The sequence below is a fragment of the Lissotriton helveticus genome, chromosome 4_1, assembly GCF_964261635.1.
Source record: "Lissotriton helveticus chromosome 4_1, aLisHel1.1, whole genome shotgun sequence".
Taxonomy (NCBI): domain Eukaryota; kingdom Metazoa; phylum Chordata; class Amphibia; order Caudata; family Salamandridae; genus Lissotriton; species Lissotriton helveticus.
The window spans coordinates 97,713,504-97,739,385 of NC_136063.1; the positions used below are offsets into that span (position 1 = coordinate 97,713,504).

Genomic DNA, 25,882 nt, shown 5'->3' on the forward strand with positions numbered 1-25,882 from the left:
CAATCTGTACCATTGCGTTTTTTCTCCAGTATGGATCATTTGATGCCCGTAGAGATCTGTAAGGAATGACTTCAAGTTTTATTGCATTCAGTACACAAGTAAGGCTTCTCCCCAGAATGGATTGTCTGATGACTAACCAGAGCTGATGTGGAAGATAAGCTTTTTTCGCACCCACTACACTGGGGTGGTTTCTCCCGAGTGTGGATTCTCTGATGCCGATAAAGACTTGAGCATCGACTAAAACTTTTCTTGCACTCAGTACACTGGTATGGTTTCTCCCCAGTATGGATTCTCTGATGACAAACTAGATGTGAACTTTGAACAAAAGTTCTTTCACACTCTGAACACTGATAAGGCTTCTCCCTAGTATGGGCCATCTGATGCGTGTAGAGTTCCGAGTTTAGACTAAAGCTTTTTTGGCACACTGTACATTGGAATGGGTGTTCCCCAGTATGAATCTTCTGATGTGACTGTAGTTGAGAGAGTAGACTGAAGCTTTTGTCACACTCACTACACTTGTGTGATTTCACCCCAGTATGAATTTTCCAATGATTTAATAAGCCTGAGTTATCAGTGAAGCATTTGTCACACTCAGTACATTGGTACGGTTTCTCCCCGGTATGAATTCTATGATGCAGTACCAGAGATGACAGAAAAGAGAAGCTTTTCTGGCACTCTGGGCACTGATATGGTTTTTCCCCCGTATGAATCCTCTGATGAGAGTATAGATTACCCCTTTGACTGAAGTTTCTTTCACACACTGTACATTTGAATGGTTTTTCTCCAGTATGGATTTTACGATGCCGGGAAAGAAGCGCGCTATCACTGAAGCTCTTCTCACACATTTTACATTGGTATGGTTTCTCCCCAGAATGGATTCTTTGATGATATAACAAAGCTTTTCGGTAAGTGAAGCTTTTTTGGCAATCTGTGCACTGGTATGGTTTCTCCCCAGTATGGATTCTTTGATGCTTCTTCAGGTATGACTTTTCGGTGTAGCTTTTCCCACAGTCTGTACACTGGTAAGGTTTCTCACCAGAGTGGATTCTTTGATGATTCAACAAAGATGACTTGTGGGTGAAGTTTTTCTCACACACTGTACACAGGTACAGTCTCTTCGGGGCCTGAATGTTCTGGTGCTTGAATATATTTGAACTTTGAGTGAAACTCTCCATGCAATCCATATGCGTTTTCTCACCAGTATAAAGGTTTTGATATAACAAAGCCATCATCAGTGATGTTTAAAGATAATGCTCCAATATGTGGACTTATTCAACCTGGTGGTAAACGTTGGGACTGGCAGTCTGTACACTTGCATGGAATTTCACCAAAACAGACCAGATGTGTTGAAAGGTCCAATCTTCTAGTGTTTCCTTCCACTCCTTGCTGTGGTATGATTCTTTTTTTACTACTATTGCTGCGGAAAGATATGCTGCTGTGTTCACATATCATACTGTACAGCAGGTCCGTTCAGCAAACATTCAGGCTGTGAAAGAGAAGAAAAGCAATTGTATCGGAGAGGTTAAAATATATTTAGTGTTCACTTACTATGCACCAAAAACATTAATATCTGCAATTTCTTTAAAAGAGTGTACAAGTATACATATCAGCATTGGTTGGGAGTGCTGAGACTTACGTTTATTTTCACCTCCTGGTACGGAAGGAGATGTAAGTAACATGTATAAAGAGTGTTGATGTACGGTGTCATATATGAATGCAGATGGGGGCACTTTTAGAGAGTTCAGGGTCATTGTTGCTGCTTAGTTTGTACAAGTTGTTAGCCAACATTTTCATGTATATGAACGGGAGACGATGGATAGGTAGAGCCAAGAAGAAGAGAGTAGACTACGCTCCACATGTATGAACCTATTTTGCATTCGCAAACAGGCCAAGTCGCAAAATCTGCCCATTTGCAAATGCAAAAAAGGCTTTTCTTATGTGTCAAACCCTATTTTGTAATTTGGTAACCTGTTGCCAAATTTCAAAATAGGTTTGCGATTCTGTATTTGGAAGAGGCGTGTTTACAAATACCGAATCGCAGCGGTATGTATGGATGTTTTGTGACCATGAATGCGGTTGCAAAACACTCACATTTTACAACCAACTTCAAGGTGGTGGTAACCCATTTGTAAATAGGAATGGGTCCTAAAGAGACCCCTTCGGGAATGGTGGAGAAAAGTTTTTTAAGAGCAGGCACTGTTATTAAAAAATGAAGAAAAAAAACCTTTTCATTTCTTTCTTTGAAACACAACCCGTTTTCCTGTAAGGAAAATGGGATGCATTTAAAAAACAATCATTGTAAATACAACAGGTCTTGCATTTATTGGAGATGGATCTATTGGCATTGTAAATGGTAATGTTTTTTACTTATGCAATAGGCCTTGTATTTGTTGGAGCTATTGGTATTGTAAATGGCAATACTTTTTATTTGTGTTATGGAGTGTATGTATGAGGTGTGTTGTGGAATTATGTGCGTTGGATTGAAATAGTTATTGTGTGGGGTGGAATTGTGTGAAGTGGATTTTGTATTGGAATTATGTGTCATGTGCTGTGGAATGTGTATAGTAATTATGTGGTATTGGGAGTATTGGAATTATGTGGAGTGGGATTGTGTGTTTTAGAGAGTAATTATGTGAAGGGGTATTTTGTGTTGTGGAGTGGTATGTAGTGGAGTTTACTCTTGTCGGCTGCTGTTGAGGGCTGCCTTCCATGTCACACAAACGTCTATAGATAATACTTTTAAAATGACATAATACATTATGTAACCGGCCAAACATTCATGCACTTCGTAAGGATATGCCCTCCCCACCTTAATAAAACAAATAACTCTGTTGTGTGTCTTTTTCTCTAGAACTTTGTGCAGCATGCTCATTACTTAGCGAGTCATGAAGCGTCGCTTATAAAATCATCAAGTCGCTAAGCTATCATGTGACCCGAAGTCACAAGAACAGTCCGCATGGAGTGACAGGCTGCTCTGGGCAGTAGATCTTAGTTCTCGGATCGGTTGACACAGGGTCACATTTTTATACCAACAAGTGGTACATGGCTGTGTGGTGTTTTAAAGATGAAACATTGGGCCTTGTACTCCATGCTTTGGCTTACTAGATGCTCATTGAGTGACACTCAACAGTGTGTGATGTGGTTGTACATTAAAAAAGGCATGAGGCAGGCAGTTGTAATTGTCCACACTATTCCAGGTTGGGATTTAGTTAGGAAGCCCAAACAGATGTCATAGCTCTCGTCAAGAGGAGAGCAGAGAAGATCAGGGCAGTCTGACTGTGTCACAGCAGAAGGGGCAGGATCGTAGAGACCGAGGGCAGGTGGTAAAGCAATGCTCTACTCATGCTGTTTAAAATAGTTTTAAGGGCAGTTGTATGCATTGGGCTCTTCTATAAACTCAGCATTGCATGTGATGGCAAGGAATGGTTGGTAAACCCATAGACTTAGGCAAGTCCGAAGGTGGTAGAATGGGTCCCATGGCTCCAAGATGCAGAAAGTTGTACTCTGACACACTTAGACTCATCCTCTTGTCCTCCTGCCACTGGTGGTCATGTATAAGGGGGTGAATGAGCAGGACAAAAATAAATACACTATGATAACACAAAAAGGAACTACATTTTGTACTGTCTTATTTGTTAACTGCACAGCCCCTATTGCTGTTTTTGGTGTTACTTCTAATTTCCCCATACTTCATGCTGTGGGAATTCTTTGTAATTTACAGCTGCAAGAATGCAAACGTGTCACTCAGCCACTGATTATGATTGCTTCGAAGCAGAGACTATCAATAAAATAGTTCCAAAATCGTTTTTTAAATTACTTCTGATGACAATCAGCCAAGTGCGCTCTGAAAATAGCGCAACAGTTTTTGCGAATGCAATCACAACTGCAGCATTATAACAATGTTTATCGATGAAAAATACTGTCAATATGTGTCATCCTTACGACGGCTCACTTTGACTTCTGTGACAACCTCAGCTGTTCCTTCCTTCTGAGCAAACAAACACACCACTGTAACATCTTATTGTCCTTCAAGGCGTTTAGGTTATGTTCATTCTCTGGCTTCTTTACCACTGTTCCGCAGAAGTGGTGATAAAAACGTTATAGTGTTGAAAAAGTAACGGCGTGCAAGGCTTCCTTGAAGCAGCTCTTCGCAAATTAAAGCTTGAATTTCTAGAAAAAGATGTTGAATAATCTAGATTATATTTTGGATGCCTCAGAGGGGATTCCCTTTGTTATTTCTGCAGGTCGAGAAAACACTAGGAGTAACAAGCATAAGCAACCCAAATTTATTTTGCAGCACGGTAAGAATAGGCTTGATGAAAACACACGCCACCCAGCATTCGTGCAAAGAAAAGACTTGCACACTGTTGACAAAGCAAAGAAGCTGCAGCCGATGATAGTATGAACTGGACTAGTTTATAGAATCCTCCTTTGAAACCACCTATACCGCACTCAACACTGAATGGGGAAAAGGGTAATTCGGCTTAACAGATGAAAACGTGAAATCCTTATTCTAAGAGTACCAGGCACTGCCTCTTCTCCGTTCGTTTTTTGGGGCCAGAGCCTCAGAACTGCCCGGAATGCCACTCAGAATGTTCCAGTATCTTAGCCAGTGGAAGGCTCCAGGTAAATAACGAGCCCTGCATTGTGTTTCTTTAGCAAATACCATGATGGGAGGGAGGGGGTGCGAGCAAGGAGGAAACAGATGGCCATCAAAAAACTGTGCAGGGAAACTCCCTTTGAAAAAATGCAGTGGTGCAGGAAGGATGGCAGGAATGTTGGGAGGTAGGGGGTGCAAGCAAAGAGGCGAGGGACCCAAGCACCCAAAGGTGGAACAGATGGACACTTGACCAACCAGAGTAAAGGAATTTCGAAAGGCAGGCCAACCAACCAACCAACCAACCAGAAGGGCTGGTTGTGTTGAAAGCCCAAAGACTGAATACAGCAAGTCTTGCAGAGCAGCGGGTGAGCGGCCCAAGCTCGACCTAAAAAGCTGGTGGGTCAAATACAGAAAAGATCAAATAGTTACAAGGTAACTAACTGATACTGACATGAAAGGTATTCAATCTGGAGCAAGGATTTGCTCTGTGGAGTACTGTACACAATCCTGTCTCCTGTACAGACAGCTGGAGGGTGTCTGAAGCAAGACCACAAAAAAGGGGCTTCGAAATTCAGTATAGAACCTACAAAGTGTCCATCAAATAAGCTGTCTAAGGGCTCTCACTACATGCATTGCCAAATATCCAAGAAAAGCGCTCATCAATAAAGCTGCTAAACTCCATAACAGACTGGCACCAACTCAAATACCTAGGTGTAGTGTAGAGGGGAGTAGAATGTCGTGGAGTGGTATGGAATAGAGTTTTATGGAGTGGTGTAGAGTAGAGTGGCATAGATGGTGTTGTGTAGAATAGAGTTGAGTAGTTCAGCGTAGAGTGCATTGGCTTTGAGTACAGTGGTGTAGAGTGCAGTAGCAACGAGTAGAGAGGTGCAGATTAGACTGCAATGGTGTAGGATAGAGTGGAGTGGTGCAAGGTAGAGTGGTGTACAGTGCAGTGGCATCAGTCACCATGCATCCCGTACCTTGTTCCTGCCTACCACTTCAACCATTCCATACATTTCCTGATGCATCTCCTTCCCGCACACCAGAAGCCCTACCTACCGCCCACACGTTTCTCAACCTCCTGGGACTTAATGGCAGCCATTGTGTGAAAGGCAAGTCTACCTCTGGACTGTGCCAGTACAAGGAAATCGGGTCCAATAACTCTCAGTAAAACTCAGCAGCATACCTCTGGTCACTCAATACTGCTACCCCTGCGCTGCACCACACACAATGGTAGGAGACTTCATCTGCGCCTACTACCAGTACGCCTGCAATCACCTACCCAAACACCCCAATCAAGCACCAGTAACACCCCCCAGCCAACACCACATATCACAAAAATCCCTTCCACCAACACTCCCTCGCGTACATGCTAGTCAACACACAATCCCTCAGCTAACAAGCAACCTAAATCTGGGACCTTCTGAGCAGCAACAAACCATACCTCCTCTTCCTCCCATGTGCTCAACATCCACCGTGAGTGCCACCCCATTCAAAGAACATCTGCACTTCAAGCAGAAAATCTCAGAGAAATTCACCCTGAATGGACCCCTTGCCTACTGATGCCTGGACCTCGAGCCACCTTGACCAGCCTCTTCAGAGATTTAATTACCCTCCACCATCGACTTTAGGGCCTACATATTCCTCAGTGACCTCAACTTCCACCTGGAAGACAGAACCAAACCCGGCCCCCAAAAGCACTCCTCAAAAGCCTATACTACATTGGACTTACCCAGCTAGTTATTGGACTAAAAGACGCAGAAGGACACACACTGGATTCCATCATTACCTCCAGCGACAGCATTAAATAGAACTCTGTGTTCCTACTCACTTGGCCTGACCACTCCATCATCCACTTACAAATCAACAAACTACTAGTCAAAGCACCCACCAGTGTCAGCCTACTGAACCGCAGCTGGGGCAAAATCTCAAAAACAGTCTAGCTCAACACCCTCAGTACAAATCAACCCAAGCCCAACAAGGACATCACCAACTTCAAAACTGCATCAAGAAATGTGCCAACTCCCTCATACCCATCAAATCTAACAAGCAGAGTAAAAAAACAAGCCAGCTGGTACACCGAGGATCTTCAAAATGCCAAGCAACACTGCAAACAGCCAAAAAGAAAACTACTATACCACAGATGGAACCACCTATAAGGCGTTACTGAGACGCTACCACCAGCAACAGAAAAATAATAAGAAAAGAGCGCTAGCTGAAAACACTGAAGAGAGCTCCAACAGCTGCAAGGAGATCTTCTTGTACGTCCAAGACTTTACCACCCCCTTGGTCTCCTGCAACATCACTCGCGCCCAAGAACTTTGCGACAACCTATCAAACTTCTTCCACAGAAAAATCATAAACATCTACAGGAACTTCACACAATAACTAGACTCCAGCAATCTCATAGCCAACCTACCCAACACAAACAAAATCAGCGACCTGACTGAATGGACATCCCTCACCAGAGACAACACAACCACGATCATGCTGACCATCCACTTAGCAGCCCAAAAGGATCCATGTACCTACCACGTCTGCCACCTGGGAGCATCATCAATCAGCACCACTCTCACTCACATCATCAACTCCTCCATTACAAGCGCCACATTCACAGAAGACAGGAAGCATGCAGGAAAACACCCTCCTCAAGGAGTTGAACTTCCGACCCATCTCCTTGCTACCCTACCCAGCCACAGTGATAGAGAAGCCATCTACAGCTACTCACAGCCCACCTTGAGCTACACTACCCACTGGATTCCACTCAATCATCGGTCAGAAAGAATCACAGCATCAAAATAACACTCATTTCAGCCATTGATGACATCCAGAGCATCCTGGGCTAAGGAGAAACAGTGGCCCTCATCCTGCTAGACCTCTCCACGACATTCAACACTGTCTCCCACTGTAGACAAATCAAAAGACACCACGAGGTCAGCATCCAAGGGCCCACACTCAACTGGGTCTGTTCCTTCCTAATGAGAAGAACCAAAAGAATCAGATGACAAGCTTTCAAATCAGCCATCAAGAACTTCATCTATTTAGTTTCCCGGGATCACCGCCCAACCCTGCTCCACATCTACATGACACCACTCGCCAACATCATCCGATCCCAAGGCATCACTATCAACTCCTATGCTGATGACACACAATTCATCCTCTCGCTAACGGACAAGCCAACCACTCCCAGAACCATCTTCACCAACTAAGTTACCATGGTTGCAGAATGGATGAAACCTACTGCTTGAAGCTCAGCTCCGCCAAAATAGAAGTACTGGTCTTCGGTAACAAGACCTCCCCATGGGACGCACCTGGTGGCTGACAGAGCTAGGACCAACATCCTGAACCCTGCTAGGAATCATCCTGGACGACAAGCTTAGCATGACGGCATAAGTGAACACAGTAAGCACCCCCTGTTTTCACATCCTACATATCTTACAGTAAATCTTCCAGTGACCACTACAGAATACCAGACTGTCATGCAATCGCTCATCACAAGCAAGCCAGACTATAGCAATGCACTCTACATCGGAATTCCCAAGCAGCTCCTAGATAAACTTTAGACCATCCAGAATGTTGCAGCGAGACTATCCCATGTCACACCCACATCTCACTCCACCTCGGAAAGCTCCACTGGCTCCTAATGCACACCACGGGTCCGGCATACCTTAACAATCACAAACACTTTCACCAGTCTGCAAAGCACCTAGACTCAGCCTCATTCTCACCTGCACACTGTTAGACCTGGCTTTTACAGCAGGTTTATCCCCAGATTTTTTGCTTTGTGGCCTTCCGTTTTGGACCTGTTTTTGTTGGTTTTAAGACTCTGGGCATTTTACCACTGCTGATCAGTGCTAAAGTGCATATGCTTTCCCAGTAAATTATATGTATGGATTGGTGTTTCCATAATTGGCTTATTTGATTTACTGTCAGTCCCTAGTACAGTGCACTGTGTGTGCCCAGGACTAGTAAATCAAATGCTGCTAGTGGGTCTGCAGCACTGCACATAAGCAGCCTGTAAATGTAACGCAGGCCTGTCATTGCAGTGCCTGTGTGCAGTCTAATACTGCCATGCTGACTTGGCAAGTGCACCCAATTGCCAGGCCCTAACCTTCCCTTTTCCTACATGTTAGTCACCCCTAAGGTAGGCACAAGGTACCCCCTTTGGGCAGGGTGCAGTATATGTGAAAGGTAGGACATGCCCTAATGTGTGTGGCAAGTCCTGATAGTGAAATACTGCCAATTTCGTTTTTCACTATTGCAAGGCTATTTGTTTCCATAGGATAGAGGGGGAGTTTGCTTATAATATGTCATAAGCCTAACTACCCCTGGGAACAAGGTAGTAATATAAAGTTTGGTATGTCTGAACTCAGAATGTAAAATGCATCTTTTAGTGAGGGTGATTTTTACATTCTGTGTTTGAAAATACCACTTTTAGAAAGTAGGTATTTTCTTGCTTAGTCATCCAGTGTGTGTCTGCTAGGATGTGTATAAACTGTCTAGCTTTGGAGTGACAGGGGCTGGGGATGTGCAGTGCCTTCAGAGAGTCTGGATGAGTCAGCGCTAGGCTGAATAGGCATGGTCTGCATTGGAGTGGTGGGAAGAGTAGCACCTGCACCTGAATAGGGCTTCTGCCTGCCTTCCACAATGATGGCTTTGCCCCCCATGTGGTGTGTCTGGAGCGAGGGCTCACACAATGGAGGTGTTGTGCACTTGCAAAGTGCCCCCCAGAACTAGTTTGGACTAGGCTCAGAGCCCTGGACCGGGTGCAACAAAGATTTAGTGTATAAAAAGAGGGGCCCAGATCCCGGACTTTTAGATCATTTCTGGGAATCAAGAGGAACCTTTGCCAAGGAGAAGAGCCGTAGAAGCTGATGAGGAATACTGTCCCTGTGCTGTTTGATGTCTGGGGTTGGCCTGCAGTGGCTACTTTCTGGCCAGGAGCGGGAAAAGGACTTTGCTGTTTGCTGTGTCCCCTGCTTGAGGAAGATCTCCAAGGACTTGAAATTGAGCTTGCCTCCTGTTCGGAAGTCTCGGGGACGCAAAGATTTCACCACCAGCTCCCATGAACTTCCTTGCTGGGTATTCTGACCGGCTAAGAGGTGCCTGCTGTTGTTTTGGACCTCTGGAGGCTGTCTGCTGCTAGGAGCTGGAAAAGTAATGCAACTTCGAGAAGCGCGACGCACCCCCACCTGTTTCTGATGCATCACTGACGAAATCGTTGCAGCACCTACCAGCGGCTTGAGAAATCGCTGCATGCCGCATCTAGTGCACCAATCTCGGAAGACCGAGATCACTGCACCGATTCTAGTGCAAGGCCAGTTGTGCGGCAGCAGGAAGGAACACATCGTCCCGCATCGTATCGAGGCGCCAACTCTTTTGCATCATTGGGGACGCAGTAAGAAACCGAGACATCACCTCCCCACACAGTAAGAAACTGCCACATCCCCTCCTCTCCGGTAAGGAACCGAGACATCACCTCCCCAGTGCAGCTGTAAAGAACACACGCATCACCTTCCCCGTGCAGCTGTAAGGAACAGATGCATCACCTTCCCTGAGTGTAAGGAACTGACGCATCATCTTCCCTGCGACCCTTTTTGTTTGTGTGCGTAACGCATTCAAGGTACTTTGTGTGAAAAGTGTTGCATATGCAATTTGCTTTGATCTGAACTATTTCTATCATTTGAAAGTCTTATTTTCTTTACTGTACTGTGGATTTCTGTAGTTTTGGTCTTGTTTGGTTTAGATAAAGATTACTTGCAGTGTTTTCACTGTATTACTGTATGTGTTCACAAATGGTTTACACACTGCCTCTGAGATAAGCCTGCCTGCTCATGCCAAGCTACCAAGGGTGAGCAGGGGTTAATTTGGACGTGTAACACACACATACCCCACATTCACAAAAGAAGAAGAGCAGGAGGTAATTTGTTCTCATATATTGCTCCAAAAATATGGAACAACCTACCACGAGACATCAGGCCCTCCTCCTCACTTCTTAAGTTCCACAAAAAGAGAAGACATGGCTCTACGAATAATTCTGCAGGGACCACTCGCTTACACACCTGCTCAAGTGCCTAGTTACCCTCGGGGGTTAGCAGTGTGTATACAAAACAACATAACAAGGGTATAGAATAGCCCTGGGCTCTATGCAGCATGAATCATAAAGATCTTTCAATACAATCCTGCCTTGCATCATACACTGATGACATTTATATTACAGATGTTATGATGACTTAAAAGAACACCTGGAGATGGTGAACCGAATTGTGACTTTGCTAGTTCGACACTGGTATAAAATAAACTTTGACTAATCAAAAATTGCACATTTTAATGTGATATCCCTTGGATATGAATCATCCAGGGAGGGTAAAGGTTTAACATCGGACTTCCAACAGAGGTGTATTACCTTACACTTACAAAAGCACTGAGAAAGTTACAAGATCTGATATACTTTTTTAACATTGGGTGCGGTTACCTGCAACATATGGTGAAGCCCTTATATGATTTAGTGATGACTACAGCTTCTGAAAAGAATTTGAAATCTATACATACATACTTGGACTGAAAAGCAGACATGTTAAGAGACAAAACGTCTCCAAATGCAGCATAAGAAGAAAAGCTTAGTCGCTAGGGTGGTTCCTCGCACTTCATACTACACATACGTAGGTGTAAGGAGGGACAGATGAGCTCCTTAGCATACAAATCAAATTTGCATTCAACTTCGGATTCACTTTTTACTTAAGAGAAAATTATCATGACTTTCCAGACAGACATTTTGAAAGAATGCCCTTTTGTGCAGAGAAAGCAAATGACTGCGGTTTATCTTCCTCAAAAGCAGCAAACTAAGCAGGTATACCTAGTGCATGTGCACTACACATGCATTCAGTGCATTGGGCGATGATAGGAAATTCTAATGACTATTTTATTTTAACGTTTTTATTCATTTTATAGCTCACAACAGGTTTGAGTTTACAATAGAAAGTACCTGGGAATTACAGCAGGCATGTGTCCCCCAGCATACAATCTCTCTTTCAGGTAGAAAGAGTGTACCAAGTTTGTTAGAGTAATCCAGGCTTGAACCCCAAGGTGACTGCATCACTGGGAGTCATGTTGATGATTCACCTCTGAGGTGAGTACAGTTCACACAATCGGGGTCTTTTAAGTCATGGTAACTTGCATTTTCCCAGGGGCCAAAAAGCTTGGTCTGTGGTGTGACCAAATGCCACACTGATGCCAGAAAGGTGGCAGCTGGTGGAGTGGGGGGCAGGGATGGTGGGGGTAGTAAGGTGGGGAAAACATAGCATGTGCATCTAGTACCTGGATTGCCCAATGTGAAACTAGAAAACCTGCGATGCACCCTGGCTCCCCCACTTTACCAAATTTTGTGATCCTAAACAATTGTTTGATTTCTCTTTTGCTCCTTTGTCTTCGTTATCACCTACAAGAGGACCTTGAAATACAGGGCTCGACAAATCCACTCGCCGGCTCGCATTTGCGAGGAAGAATGGATGAGGACGAGCTATTTTTAGGTCCTACTCGCCCTTTCTGGCGAGTAGCAAATCGAACTAACTTTTGTGTTCGGTCTTTAAAAACAGAGCAAAAGTGACAAGATAACACGATTTAAAGGCATTTTTATTATTCACAAAGGAAATGAGCAATAAACATGCCTTTAAATCTTGTTATCTTGTCACTTTTGCTCTGTTTTCAGAGACGGAGGTCAAGTGGGTTGGAGTCAGGTCGAGGGGATTTTTCATGGTACTAGACCTGCAGGACTAGTACCATTTTTCGGATTTGTCGAGCCCTGAAATACACGACTTCTGGATGAGCACTGTAAAAACCCTCTCCTGTACTTGAATTAATGAACTATAATGTTGTTCTGTATAATTGCAACTCAGACCACCCAAAGGGTACACATAACTGATTTGCCTCGTAGTTCACTAGGCATTGTTTTCAAGTAGGGGGCATGCTTTTCTCTAAATTCATGTTTGAAAACTATCACTTTTAAGAAAAGAAAATACTTCTCAATGCACTGATATAATAATAATAATAATTCTGAAGTTTATATAGCGCGGCAGCTACCTCTCACTGAGGTGTCCCGGCGCTTAGTGAACAGAGGGGGGGGGGGGGGAGGTGCAGTGTATCAGGTGAAAGAAAAAAGTTAGTGACTAAAAAGCCACGTTTTTAGCTGTTTCCTGAAACATATAATCTTATGTACTAACGTGAAACAGTTCTGCATGTTAATTAAATAAGATTTTTAAATTTTGGAGAAAATGTAGCATATTTTTACACAAACATATATGCTGCAAGATGTCTTTACAAATGTTAGGGTCCCAAGATGCCTGACCCTAGCATGGCCGCCAGTGATGACTGGTTTTCCCCCTCCTGATCTTCTTCCGGACATAACCCCTACCAGGACTACGCCTGACCTCAAGATGACGCCCGCAATTCTCTGGACCATGGCTCCCCCACGAACTAAGCTGCCTACCACTGAGTCCCGAGTGCACTTTAGCTCTATCTCGACTGCGGAGTCGGAGCACCATGCCCGACGCCCGGTGGAGCTGCTCTGCTCAGCTAAAGAGGAGATTGGCCTTGGTTCACCCCCTGACCGTCACCTACCCAGCCGGACCGTGGGCACAGTTTCTCTCTGTCTCCCTGTCTCACACACCCCCCTTCCTCTTTGTTTTTCTGCAATTTTCCTTTTATCCTCTCTGTCTATCCCTCGGCCTGACGACCGTTGGAGCCACTTGGCGAGCTTTAGGGGAGACTGGCAGTCGATTACCTCCTCGTGCCATCGCCTACCCACTTGGTTTCTGAGCGGTCTCCCCCCTCCCCCCCCATGTCTCTCATTCTTGCTTCCCCGGTCTTGTCCCCTTTCACTCCTACTCTTTCCAACTTCTGTCCTTTGCCCTCACCTGCCCTGGCCCTTTGTCCCCACCCTGTTTGTTTTTTTGGGAACTTCTTCCCTCGCCACTTGAGACTGAACTATTTTGTCTGATGCCCGATGGAGCTACCTGGTTTAGCTATAGGAGAGATGGGCCGTGGATTCCCTCCTTGGTCGTCACCTACCCAGTCGGTCTTTAGACAGACTTCCTTTCGTCTCTCCTTGCTGTCTCTTCCTTTATCCTCCCTTTCTCACCTCTTCTGCCCCCTCCACTACTTTTCTCTCTCCTTTCTCTCCTCTCCTAATGTATTGCCTATTTTGTTATGTAATGTGTAATTGTTGATCTTTTTCTGTTACATTGTTGATTCTCATGTAAAGCGCTCTGATACCTTTGGGTCTAACCAGCGCTATATAAAACTCTTTAAATAAAATAAATGAATAAATAAATAAATAAATAAATAAAGAAGGTGTTAATTCGGTAAAGAGGTACAGCAAACCCTAGCTACTTCCTTTTTTAACTTCAACTAACCTTTAAATAAATGCTTGGTCTTTTATTTCTCATCTTTTTAGGTCTCGCCTGATCCAGCGCATGCGCTGGCATGGCCGAGACATTTAGTGGACGGGTTTTCAAAGTGCTGCCACAGGCTTTTGGTGGCCTAAAGCTTGCTTGCACGTGAGCGTGCACCCGCGCAGCCACCATGTGTCTTTCCTCCGCCGCACTTAATCGCGATTACTATCACTTTCGCAAGCCACGCGGCCGTAACACTTTCACGGACGCGCAGCCAATGCTTGTTTGTATAGCGCTCAAATTCGCATTTCTCCCGCGTCTAGGAGCTGCGACTTAACAATATGGGAAGAAGGAACTAAATTAACAATCCAGCTAGAAAGCAGCGCTGTGGCAGTGGGAGCTTAATGCGTAGCCTTTTCTGTATCCCAAACGAGCACAGAAACCCAAGGCGGCTGTATATTTAAGGTGCGGCTTTTGATCCGAATGCCCGTTTGAATAAGCACGCCCTGCGGTTACAGTACTCCGTCCGATTTAAGTTTTACTTCAGAGGAGGCCGCCCCAGAATCATGCTTAATGCTTAGCAAGAATCAGGGACACAGGGCGTAACCCGAAGCTCTGCTCCGTAAATCAGAGATCTTACCCACGGCTTGACATCCAGCGTTGGGCAAACACTGACAATATTATAACTGTACTCACCTTTGACCTGCCTCACCTGATTTACTCAAATGACCAATTTGAATAAAACGCTATCAATTCAGTTAAAAACCAGAAAGTTACTTTCGCATGAAATAGACATTCTCTAATCCGTATTATTTCTGTGTTTTAATTGCCTTCTCGGGCTTCCATCGCCCTGTTCTAAAGTGAGGACTCCCTCCTCCATCCAAGGGGCCCTCGTACCCTTTCTACTCTCAAGTGATGGCGTGCCCATCGTTTCCGAGCTCCCTGCATGCGCTACATTTCCGATCTCCAAGCCCCAGGACACTCCAGCCGTTTTGAATCTGCGACACAAATAACGATACTTATTTTCCTCTAAGTGCGGTTCGTCACTGTTTTTATTTGAAAGGCGAACCCCCAAGTGTGTATTTTTTATTTTGTTTGCTCATCAATTTTATTTGCACATTATTTGAATAAACAAATACATTGTCCGAGATAATGATTTAAACGCCAGAACAGTGTAAAAAAAATAAAACGACCCAGTAAATCAAGTTAAATAAAATAATGGTCACTTTGACCTTCAGAGATGCATTTCACAAACTTCCCGCCCAAAGCTGTGATTACGACGTGGAGAAGGGCTAAGCCACAGTGATGGGGACTGGAGATCTGGGTCAAAATACGCAGGTTCGAGGAGCAACATTTCATCTTTTTGGCATAGATAGAAGTGGTGCACTGAGCTGTGTAGCAGTGGTTATTTATGGCGCTTAAATAGGGAGAGTCTTGCACCAGCGTTATATGTAAATAAATTATTATTTCTATAATGCTTAGTTACCGCCGACTTCCTTCGTTAACACAGAGCACACTGTCTGCTCGTCTGCAATGGAATAATTACCAACTCTCATCTCATGTAAACATAGCGTTAAATTCCCTTTCATCAACACATAGAAGCTGCTTTTATAGAAAGTGCCTAGGAAGCAATTTTATCCATGCAAACTCTGTTTCAAAACACACCGTATTTTAGATTGTTGTTGCTGCCTCCGGGCGCTAGCAGGCGAAAGGAGATAAACTGATCTCTCTACCTTCTCCCAACCTTCCTTATATCCATATGTTGACGAGTCGGAAAAAGAGGCTAAGGTTGTCTTTAAGGCGGTTTGGTGAAGAGCGCTTCTGTAGTGCATAGTTCTTCAAGGGTTTACGTGTCACTGTGCGGGGGAGCACACCCGCCTGGCAACATCTCCCATGCAAATATGATTCGATCTGTAAAGGGCTCTTTTACAGCCCCGAGCAGCGCTTGGAAGGCCTGCCAGATTACGGGGAATTATGGGGGAGGTTAAAAGCGGGTGTTGATAAACGCGTGAATGAATCGGATATCTTTTAAGGTGTGTATTATACTCTCTGAAAAGGCAACCCCTTAAATGTATTTATTCACCTATAAAGTAAAATACAGTAACAGATGTTCATACAGCCGCAAACATACAATAGGTACGTTTGTTGTATTTCCTTATGTATTCCAATGTTCAAAACATAAATGCCCAAGTACTTGGCAGTATTTGAACCATGTCATCACTAATAAACCGTTGGTTGAGTTATGATAAGACAATTTGTATTTTCTAAATACTGAATAAGCAAATATTTCTGGTAAAGATGAGCATGAGTTACTTTCTGAATCGTCTACACCTTGGCAATAGCATCTTAAACATTTTGCAACACTCTGGGGTCAGGTGCCGCACTCCTGCTCTCCTTGTCACCTCGGCCCTGCTAGAGCGCTGCACGGAGGGGAGACAGGTCTTCCTGGTGCCTGGCAGCAGTGACTGCTATCTGCGCAGTAGATCTTGTCTTTAAGGGCCAAAGTAACAACGTTCACATCTTCTCTTCAAGTGTTTTCATCCCTAAAGTGTCACTCAAGCACTCCCCGGGAGACCCTCCCCCCCAACACACACTTCCACCAGGTCGCCTGTTGTTGTGCAGATTTCCCGTCTCCAGGCAAGATGTCCGTCAGTCTGTGTGGTACTGCAGCCCCCTCCCCCCCCCCCCCACTGGTGCGAAAGGGCAGCCAGAGGCCGAGAAACCAAAGGGGACAGAAACACAAAAACAATCAAGCATTGGCATAGCCAATAGGTCTCGCTTTTGGAACCTTATAAGTGTTTAGTTATGCAGCACAATATCCTTGGTGCAATAAAATCAACTGTTGCATGGCTAAAAACGTATAAGGTCCCAAATGCGAGACTATTGGCTATGCCAATGCTTGTTAATGTTAGTGCTGAATCATGTAAACACCAGCCCGGTGGTGTTGTTGACCAGCGGGGCACAGGTAAAAGTCAGGAGGGCCGGAGTACATTTGACATAACTGCCGGGTCACCGCTTAAGATTTGCGACGTCTTCATGTGTGTAATAAATAGAAGCCACACCCAGTAAAACATATAGACCCTGTGCGGGACTACAGATGATATTTTCTCCATTGCATAAAATTGCCCTGATCTAACTCCACTACATATAAGTGGCGAAGTCATTGGTTGTTTTCACAACTGGGCCACTGACAATAATGCCGCAAGCAAAATGTGCAATTATTTTTGCAAGGGGTGTGGTGAGAGGAGGAGGAAGCTATCCTGACCCGGGTCTCCTGCTAATAAGACCTGTGGCTGGAGGAGTAAGACCATTCCTGTTATGAATATAAAACGGGATAGGACCTCTCTCCAAAATGCCTATGTATGCATGACCACCATACATGAATTAGTGTGCCCTTTTCTCAATAGCCCATTCAACAGACATCGTGGCCCTCAAACATTGCTTTTAGTATAATATGTGTATTGGCTGTCTAGCTTTGAAGTGACAGGGGCTGGGGATGTGCAGTGCCTCCAGAGAGTCTGGATGAGTCAGCGCTAGGCTGAATAGGCATGGTCTGCATTGGAGTGGTGGGAAGAGTAGCACCTGCACCTGAATAGGGCTTCTGCCTGCCTTCCACAATGATGGCTTTGCCCCCCATGTGGTGTGCCTGGAGCGAGGGCTCACACAATGGAGGTTGTTGTGCACTTGCAAAGTGCCCCCTAGAACTGGTTTGGACTAGGTTCAGAGCCCTGGACCGGGAGGAACAAAGATTTAGTGTATAAAAAGATGGGCCCAGATCCCAGACTTATAGATCATTTCTGGGAATCAAGAGGAACCTTTGCCAAGGAGAAGAGTCGTAGAAGCTGAGGAGGAATACTGTCCCTGTGCTGTTTGATGTCTGGGGTTGGCCTGCAGTGGCTACTTTCTGCCCAGGAGAGGGAAAAGGACTTTGCTGTTTGCTGTGTCCCCTGCTTGAGGAAGATCTCCAAGGGCTTGAAACTGAGCTTGCCTCCTGTTCGGAAGTCTCGGGGACGCAAAGACTTCACCACCAGCTCCCATGAACTTCCTTGCTGGGTATTCTGACCGGCTAAGAGGTGCCTGCTGTTGTTTGTGACCTCTGGAGGCTGTCTGCTGCTAGGAGCTGGAAAAGTAATGCAACTTCGAGAAGCGCGACGCACCCCCACCTGTTTCTGATGCATCACTGACGAAATCGTTGCAGCACCTACCAGCGGCTTGAGAAATTGCTGCATGCCGCATCTAATGCACCAATCTCGGAAGACCGAGATCACTGCACCGATTCTAGTGCAAGGCCAGTTGTGCGGCAGCAGGAAGGCACACATCGTCCTGCATCGTATCGAGGCGCCAACTCTTTTGCATCATTGGGGACGCAGTAAGAAACCGAGACATCACCTCCCCACACAGTAAGAAACTACCACATTCCCTCCTCTCCGGTAAGGTACCGAGACATCACCTCCCCAGTGCAGCTGTAAGGAACAGATGCATCACCTTCCCTGAGTGTAAGGAACTGACGCATCATCTTCCCTGCGACCCTTTTTGTTTGTGTGCATAACGCATTCAAGGTACTTTGTGTGAAAAGTGTTGCATATGCAATTTGCTTTGATCTGAACTATTTCTATCATTTGAAAGTCTTATTTTTATTACTGTACTGTGGATTTCTGTAGTTTTGGTCTTGTTTGGTTTAGATAAAGATTACTTGTTTTTCTAAACTGGTGTGGTGTCCATTTGCAGTGTTTTCACTGTATTACTGTATGTGTTCACAAATGGTTTACACACTGCCTCTGAGATAAGCCTGCCTGCTCATGCCAAGCTACCAAGGGTGAGCAGGGGTTAATTTGGACGTGTATCCCCCTTACCCCGACTAGAAGCAAGGGTCCCTATTTGGGCAAACGTACCTACCTCTGCCAACTAAAGACCCCCATTTCTAACACACACATACCCCACATTCACAAAAGAAGAAGAGCAGGAGGTAATTTGTTCTCATATATTGCTCTACAAATATGGAACAACCTACCACGAGACATCAGGCCCTCCTCCTCACTTCTTAAGTTCCACAAAAAGAGAAAACATGGCTCTACGAATAATTCTGCAGGGACCACTCGCTCACACACCTGCTCAAGCGCCTAGTTACCCTCGGGGGTTAGCAGGGTGTATACAAAACAACATAACAAGGGTATAGAATAGCCCTGGGCTCTATGCAGCATGTATCATAAAGATCTTTCAATACAATCCTGCCTTGCATCATACACTGATGACATTTATATTACAGATGTTATGATGACTTAAAAGAACACCTGGAGATGGTGAACCGAATTGTGACTTTGCTAGTTCGACACTGGTATGAAATAAACTTTGACTAATCAAAAATTGCACATTTTTATGTGATATCCCTTGGATATGAATCATTCAGGGAGGGTAAAGGTTTAACATCGGACTTCCAACAGAGGTGTATTACCTTACACTTACAAAAACACTGAGAAAGTTACAAGATCTGATATATTTTTTTAACATTGGGTGCGCTTACCTGCAACATATGGTGAAGCCCTTATGTGATTTAGTGAGGACTACAGCTTCTGAAAAGAATTTGAAATCTATAAATACATACTTGGACTGAAAGCAGACATGTTAAGAGACAAAACGTCTCCAAATGCAGCATAAGAAGAAAAGCTTAGTCGCTAGGGTGGTTCCTCGCACTTCATACTACACATACGTAGGTGTAAGGAGCGACAGATGAGCTCCTTAGCATACAAATCAAATGTGCATTCAACTTCGGATTCACTTTTTACTTAAGAGAAAATTATCATGACTTTCCAGACAGACATTTTGAAAGAATGCCCTTTTGTGCAGAGAAAGCAAAATACTGCGGTTTATCTTCCTCAAAAGCAGCAAACTAAGCAGGTATACATAGTGCATGTGCACTACACATGCGTTCAGTGCATTGGGCGACGATAGGAAATTCTAATGACTATTTTATTTTAACGTTTTTATTCATTTTATAGCTCACAACAGGTTTGAGTTTACAATAGAACGTATCTTGGAATTACAGCAGGCATGTGCTACCATAGGAGTCCTGGGCCCCCAGCATACAATCTCTCTTTCAGGTAGAAAGAGTGTACCAAGTTTGTTAGAGTAATCCAGGCTTGAACCCCAAGGTGACTGCATCACTGGGAGTCATGTTGATGATTCACCTCTGAGGTGAGTACAGTTCACACAATTGGGGTCTTTTAAGTCATGGGAACTTGCATTTTCCCAGGGGCCAAAAAGCTTGGTCTGTGGTGTGACCAAATGCCACACTGATGCCAGAAAGGTGGCAGCTGGTGGAGTGGGGGGCAGTGATGGTGGGGGCAGTAAGGTGGGGAAAACATAGCATGTGCATCTAGTACCTGGATTGCCCAATGTGAAACTAGAAAACCTGCGATGAACCCTGGCTTCCCCACTTTACCAAATTTTGTGATCCTAAACAATTGTTTTATTTCTCTTTTGCTCCATTGTCATCACCTACAAGAGGACCTTGAAATACACGACTTCTGGATGAGCACTGTAAAAACCCTCTCCTGTACTTGAATTAATGAACTATAATGTTGTTCAGTATAATTGCAACTCAGACCACCCAAAGGGTGCACATAACTGATTTGCCTCTTAGTTCACTAGGCATTGTTTTCAGGTAGGGGGCATGCTTTTCTCTAAATTCATGTTTGAAAACTATCACTTTTTAAAAAAGAAAATACTTCTCAATGCACTGATATAATAATAATAATAATAATAATAATAATAATAATTCTGAAGTTTATATAGCGCGACAGCTACCTCTCACTGAGGTGTCCCGGCGCTTAGTGAACAGGGGGGGGGGGACAGTGTATCAGGTGAAAGAAAAAAAGTTAGTGATTAAATAGCCACGTTTTTAGCCGTTTCCTGAAACATATAATCTTATGTACTAACGTGAAACAGTTCTGCATGTTAATTAAATACGATTTTTAAATTTTGGAGAAAATGTAGCATATTTTTACACAAACATATATGCTGCAAGATGTCTTTACAAATGTTAGGGTCCCAAGATGCCTGACCCTAACATGGCCACCAGTGAGGACTGTTTTTACCCCTCCTGATCTTCTTCCTGACATAACCCCTACCAGGACTACGCCTGACCTCAAGATGACGCCCGCAATTCTCTGGACCATGGCTCCCCCACGAACTAAGCTGCCTACCACTGAGTCCCGAGTGCACCTTAGCTCTATCTCGACTGCGCGAGTGCACCTTAGCTCTATCTCGACTGCGGAGTCAGAGCACCATGCCGAAAGCCTGGTGGAGCTACTCTGCTCAGCTAAAGAGGAGATTGGTCTTGGTTCACCCCCTGACCGTCACCTATCCATCCGGACCATGGGCACAGTTTCTCTCCGTCTCCCTGTCTCACACACCCCCCTTCCTCTTTGTTTTTCTGCAATTTTCCTTTGATCCTCTCTGTCTATCCCTCGGCCCGACGACCGTTGGAGCCACTTGGCGAGCTTTAGGGGAGACTGGCAGTCGATTACCTCCTCGTGCCATCACCTACCCACTTGGTTTCTGAGCTGTCTCCCCCCCCCCCAGTCTCTCATTCTTGCTTTCCCCGGTCTTGTCCCCTTTCACTCCTACTCTTTCCAACTTCTGTCCTTTGCCCTCACCTGCCCTGGCGCTTTGTCCCCACCCTTTTTGTTTTTTTGGGAACTTCTTCCCTCGCCACTTGAGACTGAACTATTTTGTCTGATGCCCGATCGAGCTACCTGGTTTAGCTATAGGAGAGATGGGCCGTGGATTCCCTCCTTGGTCGTCACCTACCCAGTCGGTCTTTAGACAGACTTCCTTTCGTCTCTCCTTGCTGTCTCTTCCTTTATCCTCCCTTTCTCACCTCTTCTGCCCCCTCCACTACTTTCCTCTTTCCTTTCTCTCCTCTCCTAATGTATTGCCTATTTTGTTATGTAATGTGTAATTGTTGATCTTTTTCTGTTACATTGTTGATTCTCATGTAAAGCGCTCTGATACCGTTGGGTCTAACCAGCGCTATATAAAACTCTTTAAATAAAATAAATGAATAAATAAATACATAAATAAATAAATAAAGAAGGTGTTAATTCAGTAAAGAGGTACAGCAAACCCAGCTACTTCCTTTTTTTAACTTCAACTAACCTTTAAATAAATGCTTGGTCTTTTATTTCTCATCTTTTTAGGTCTCGCCTGATCCAGCGCATGTTCTGGCATGGCCGAGACATTTAGTGTATGGTTTTCAAAGTGCTGCCACAGGCTTTTGGTGGCCTAAAGCTTGCTTGCACGTGAGCGTGCACGCGCGCAGCCACCATGTGTCTTTCCTCCGCCGCACTTGATCGCGATCACTATCCCTTTCGCGGGCCACGCGGCCGGAACACCTTCACGGCCGCACGGCCAATGCTTGTTTATATAGCGCTCAAATTCGCATATCTCCCGCGTCTAGGAGCTGCGACCTAACAATATGGGCAGAAGGAATTAAATTAACAATCCAGATAGAAAGCAGCCGGTGGCAGGAGGAGCTTAATGCGTAGCCTTTTCTGTATCCCAAAATAAGCACAGAAACCCAAGGAGGCTGTATATTTAAGGTGCGGCTTTTGATCCGAATGCCCGTTTGAATAAGCGCGCCCTGCGGTTACAGTACTCCATCTGATTTAAGTGTTACTTCAGAGGAGGCCGCACCAGAATCATGTTTAATGCTTAGCAAGAATCAGGGACACAGGGCGTAACCCAAAGCTCTGCTCCGTAAATCAGAGATCTTACCCACGGCTTGACATCCAGCGTTGGGCAAACACTGACAATATTATAACTGTACTCTCCTTTGACCTGCCTCACCCGATTTACTCAAATGACCAATTGGAATAAAACGCTATCGAATCAGTTGAAAACCAGAAAGTTACTTTCGCATGGAATCGACATTCTCTAATCCGTATTATTTCTGTGTTTTAATTTCCCTTCGGGATTCCATCGCCCTGTTCTAAAGTGAGCACTCTCTCCTCTTTCCAAGGGGCCCTCGTACCCTTTCTACACTCAAGTGATGATGTGCCCATCGTTTCCGAGCTCCCTGCATGCGCTACATTTCTGATCTCCAAGCCCCAGGACACTCCAGCCGTTTTGAATCTGTGACACAAATAAAGATACTTATTTTCCTCTACGTGTGGTTCATCACTGTTTGTATATGAAAGGCGAACCCCCAAATGTGTATTTTTTATTTTGTTTGCTCATCAATTTTATTTGCACATTATTTGAATAAACAAATACATTGTCCGAGATAATAATTTAAATGTCGGAACAGTGTAAAAAAAATAAAACGACCCAGTAGATCAAGTTAAATAAAATAATGGTCACTTTGACCTTCAGAGATGCAACCCCCCACCTTCCCGCCCAAAGCTGTGATTACGACGTGGAGAAGGGCTAAGCCACAGTGATGGGGACTGGAGATCTGGGTCAAAATACGCAGGTTCGAGGAGCAACATTTCATCTTTTTGGCATACATAGAAGTGGTGCACTGAGCTGGGTAGCAGTGGTTATTTATGGCGCTTAAATAGGGAGAGTCTTGCACCAGCGTTATATGTAAATAAATTATTATTTCTATAATGCTTAGTTACCGCCGACTTCCTTCGTTAACACAGAGCACACTGTCTGCTCGTCTGCAATGGAATAATTACCAACTCTCATCTCATGTAAACATAGCGTTAAATTCCCTTTCATCAACACATAGAAGCTGCTTTTATAGGAAGTCCCTAGTAAGCAATTTTATCCATGCAAACTCTGTTTCAAAACACACCGTATTTTAGATTGTTGTTGCTGCCTCCGGGCGCTAGCAGGCAAAAGGCCTTCCTTATATCCATATGTTGACGAGTCGGAAAAAGCGCCTAAGGTTGTCTTTAAGGCGGTTTGGTGAAGAGCGCTTCTGTAGTGCATAGTTCTTCAAGGGTTTACGTATCACTGTGCGGGGGAGCACACCCGCCTAGCAACATCTCCCATGCAAATATGATTCGATCTGTAAGGGGCTCTTTTACAGCCCCGAGCAGCACTTGGAAGGCCTGCCAGATTACGAGGAATTATGGGGGAGGTTAAAAGCGGGTGTTGATAAACGCATGAATGAATCGGATATCTTTTAAGGTGTGTATTATACTCTACGAAAAGGCGACCCCTTAAATGTATTTATTCACCTATAAAGTAAAATACAGTAACAGAGGTTCATACAGCCGCAAAACATAAAATAGGTATGTTTGTTGTATTTCCTCATGTATTCCAATGTTCAAAACATAAATGCCCAAGTACTTAGCAGTATTCAAACCAGGTCATCACTAATAAACCGTTGGTTGAGTTATGATAAGACAATTTGTAATTTCTAAATACTGAATAAGCAAATATTTTTGGTAAAGATGAGCATGAGTTACTTTCTGAATCGTCTACACCTTGGCAATAGCATCTTAAACATTTTGCAACACTCTGGGGTCAGGTGCCGCACTCCTGCTCTCCTTGTCACCTCGGCCCTGCTAGAGCGCTGCACGGAGGGGAGACAGGTCTTCCTGGTGCCTGGCAGCAGTGACTGCTATCTGCGCAGTAGATCTTGTCTTTAAGGGCCAAAGTGACAACGTTCACATCTTCTCTTCAAGTGTTTTCATCCCTAAAGTGTCACTCAAGCCCTCCCCGGGAGACCCTCACCCCCAACACACACTTCCACCAGGTCTTCTGTTGTTGTGCAGATTTCCCGTCTCCAGGCAAGATGTCCGTCAGTCTGCGTGGTACTGCAGCCCCCTCCCCTCCTTAGCCTCACTGGCAGGAGGTGCGAAAGGGCAGTCAGAGGCCGAGAAACAAAAGGGGACAGAAACACCTGAAAAAACAAGCATTGGCATAGCCAATAGGTCTCGCTTTTGGAACCTTATAAGTGTTTAGTTATGCAGCACAATATCCTTGGTGCAATAAAATCAACTGTTGCATGGCTAAAAACTTATACGGTCCCAAATGCGAGACCTATTGGCTATGACAATGCTTATTAATGTTAGTGCTGAATCAAGTAAACACCAGCCCGGTGGTGTTGTTGACCAGCGGGGCACAGGTAAAAGTCAGGAGGGCCGGAGTACATTTGACATAACTGCCGGGTCACCGCTTAAGATTTGCGACGTCTTCATGTGTGTAATAAATAGAAGCCACACCCAGTAAAACATATAGACCCTGTGCGGGACTACAGATGATATTTTCTCCACTGCATAAAATTGCCCTGATCTAACGCCTCTACAAGTAAGTGGCGAAGTCATTGGTTGTTTTCACAACTGGGCCACTGACAATCATGCCGCAAGCAACATGTGCCATTATTTTTGCAAGGGGTGTGGTGAGAGGAGGAGGAAGCTATCCTCACCCAGGTCTCCTGCTAATAAGACCTGTGGCTGGAGGAGTAAGACCATTCCTGTTATGGATATAAAATGGGATAGGACCTCTCTCCAAAATGCCTATGTATGCATGACCCTGAGTAGTTGGGATGTGAGGAGCACTCCTAATTTATCATGAATCTGATTACTAATCAATAGGTGCTGCAACTATTTAGGGTTGTCACGCCTGTTTATTAATATTTGGTTGGGGAACACATCTAGTTGCGCACTGTATACTTGGTGTTTTCCTACACCTTAAACATTGTTACTCATCAACCAATTTTGTGTTCTGTTACTCATCAGTTATTTATTTGCATAATCTGATTATTTTTAGACACAATAAACATATTTTTTACTTATGCAATTACTCACTATCAAACACATATTTACAATACATGATTTGTTGATGCCAAAATTTTTACAACATATTTCAATTGTTGCATTTCACAATTTTCTTTGCCATGCCCAATGCATTTCGGTACCACACGGTACCTTCATCAGGG

General features: G+C 44.5%; 1 protein-coding gene across 1 annotated transcript in view; it reads right to left on the reverse strand.

Annotated features, from left to right (window-relative positions):
- The window catches only part of LOC144828393 (uncharacterized), a 203,121-nt gene that overhangs the window by 163,815 nt on the left and 13,424 nt on the right, over positions 1-25,882 (reverse strand). The window contains 1 exon segment of the mRNA XM_078686508.1: positions 227-1,486. Within this exon segment, the coding sequence (XP_078542634.1) occupies positions 227-1,232 (1,006 nt within the window). The 5' untranslated portion in view covers positions 1,233-1,486.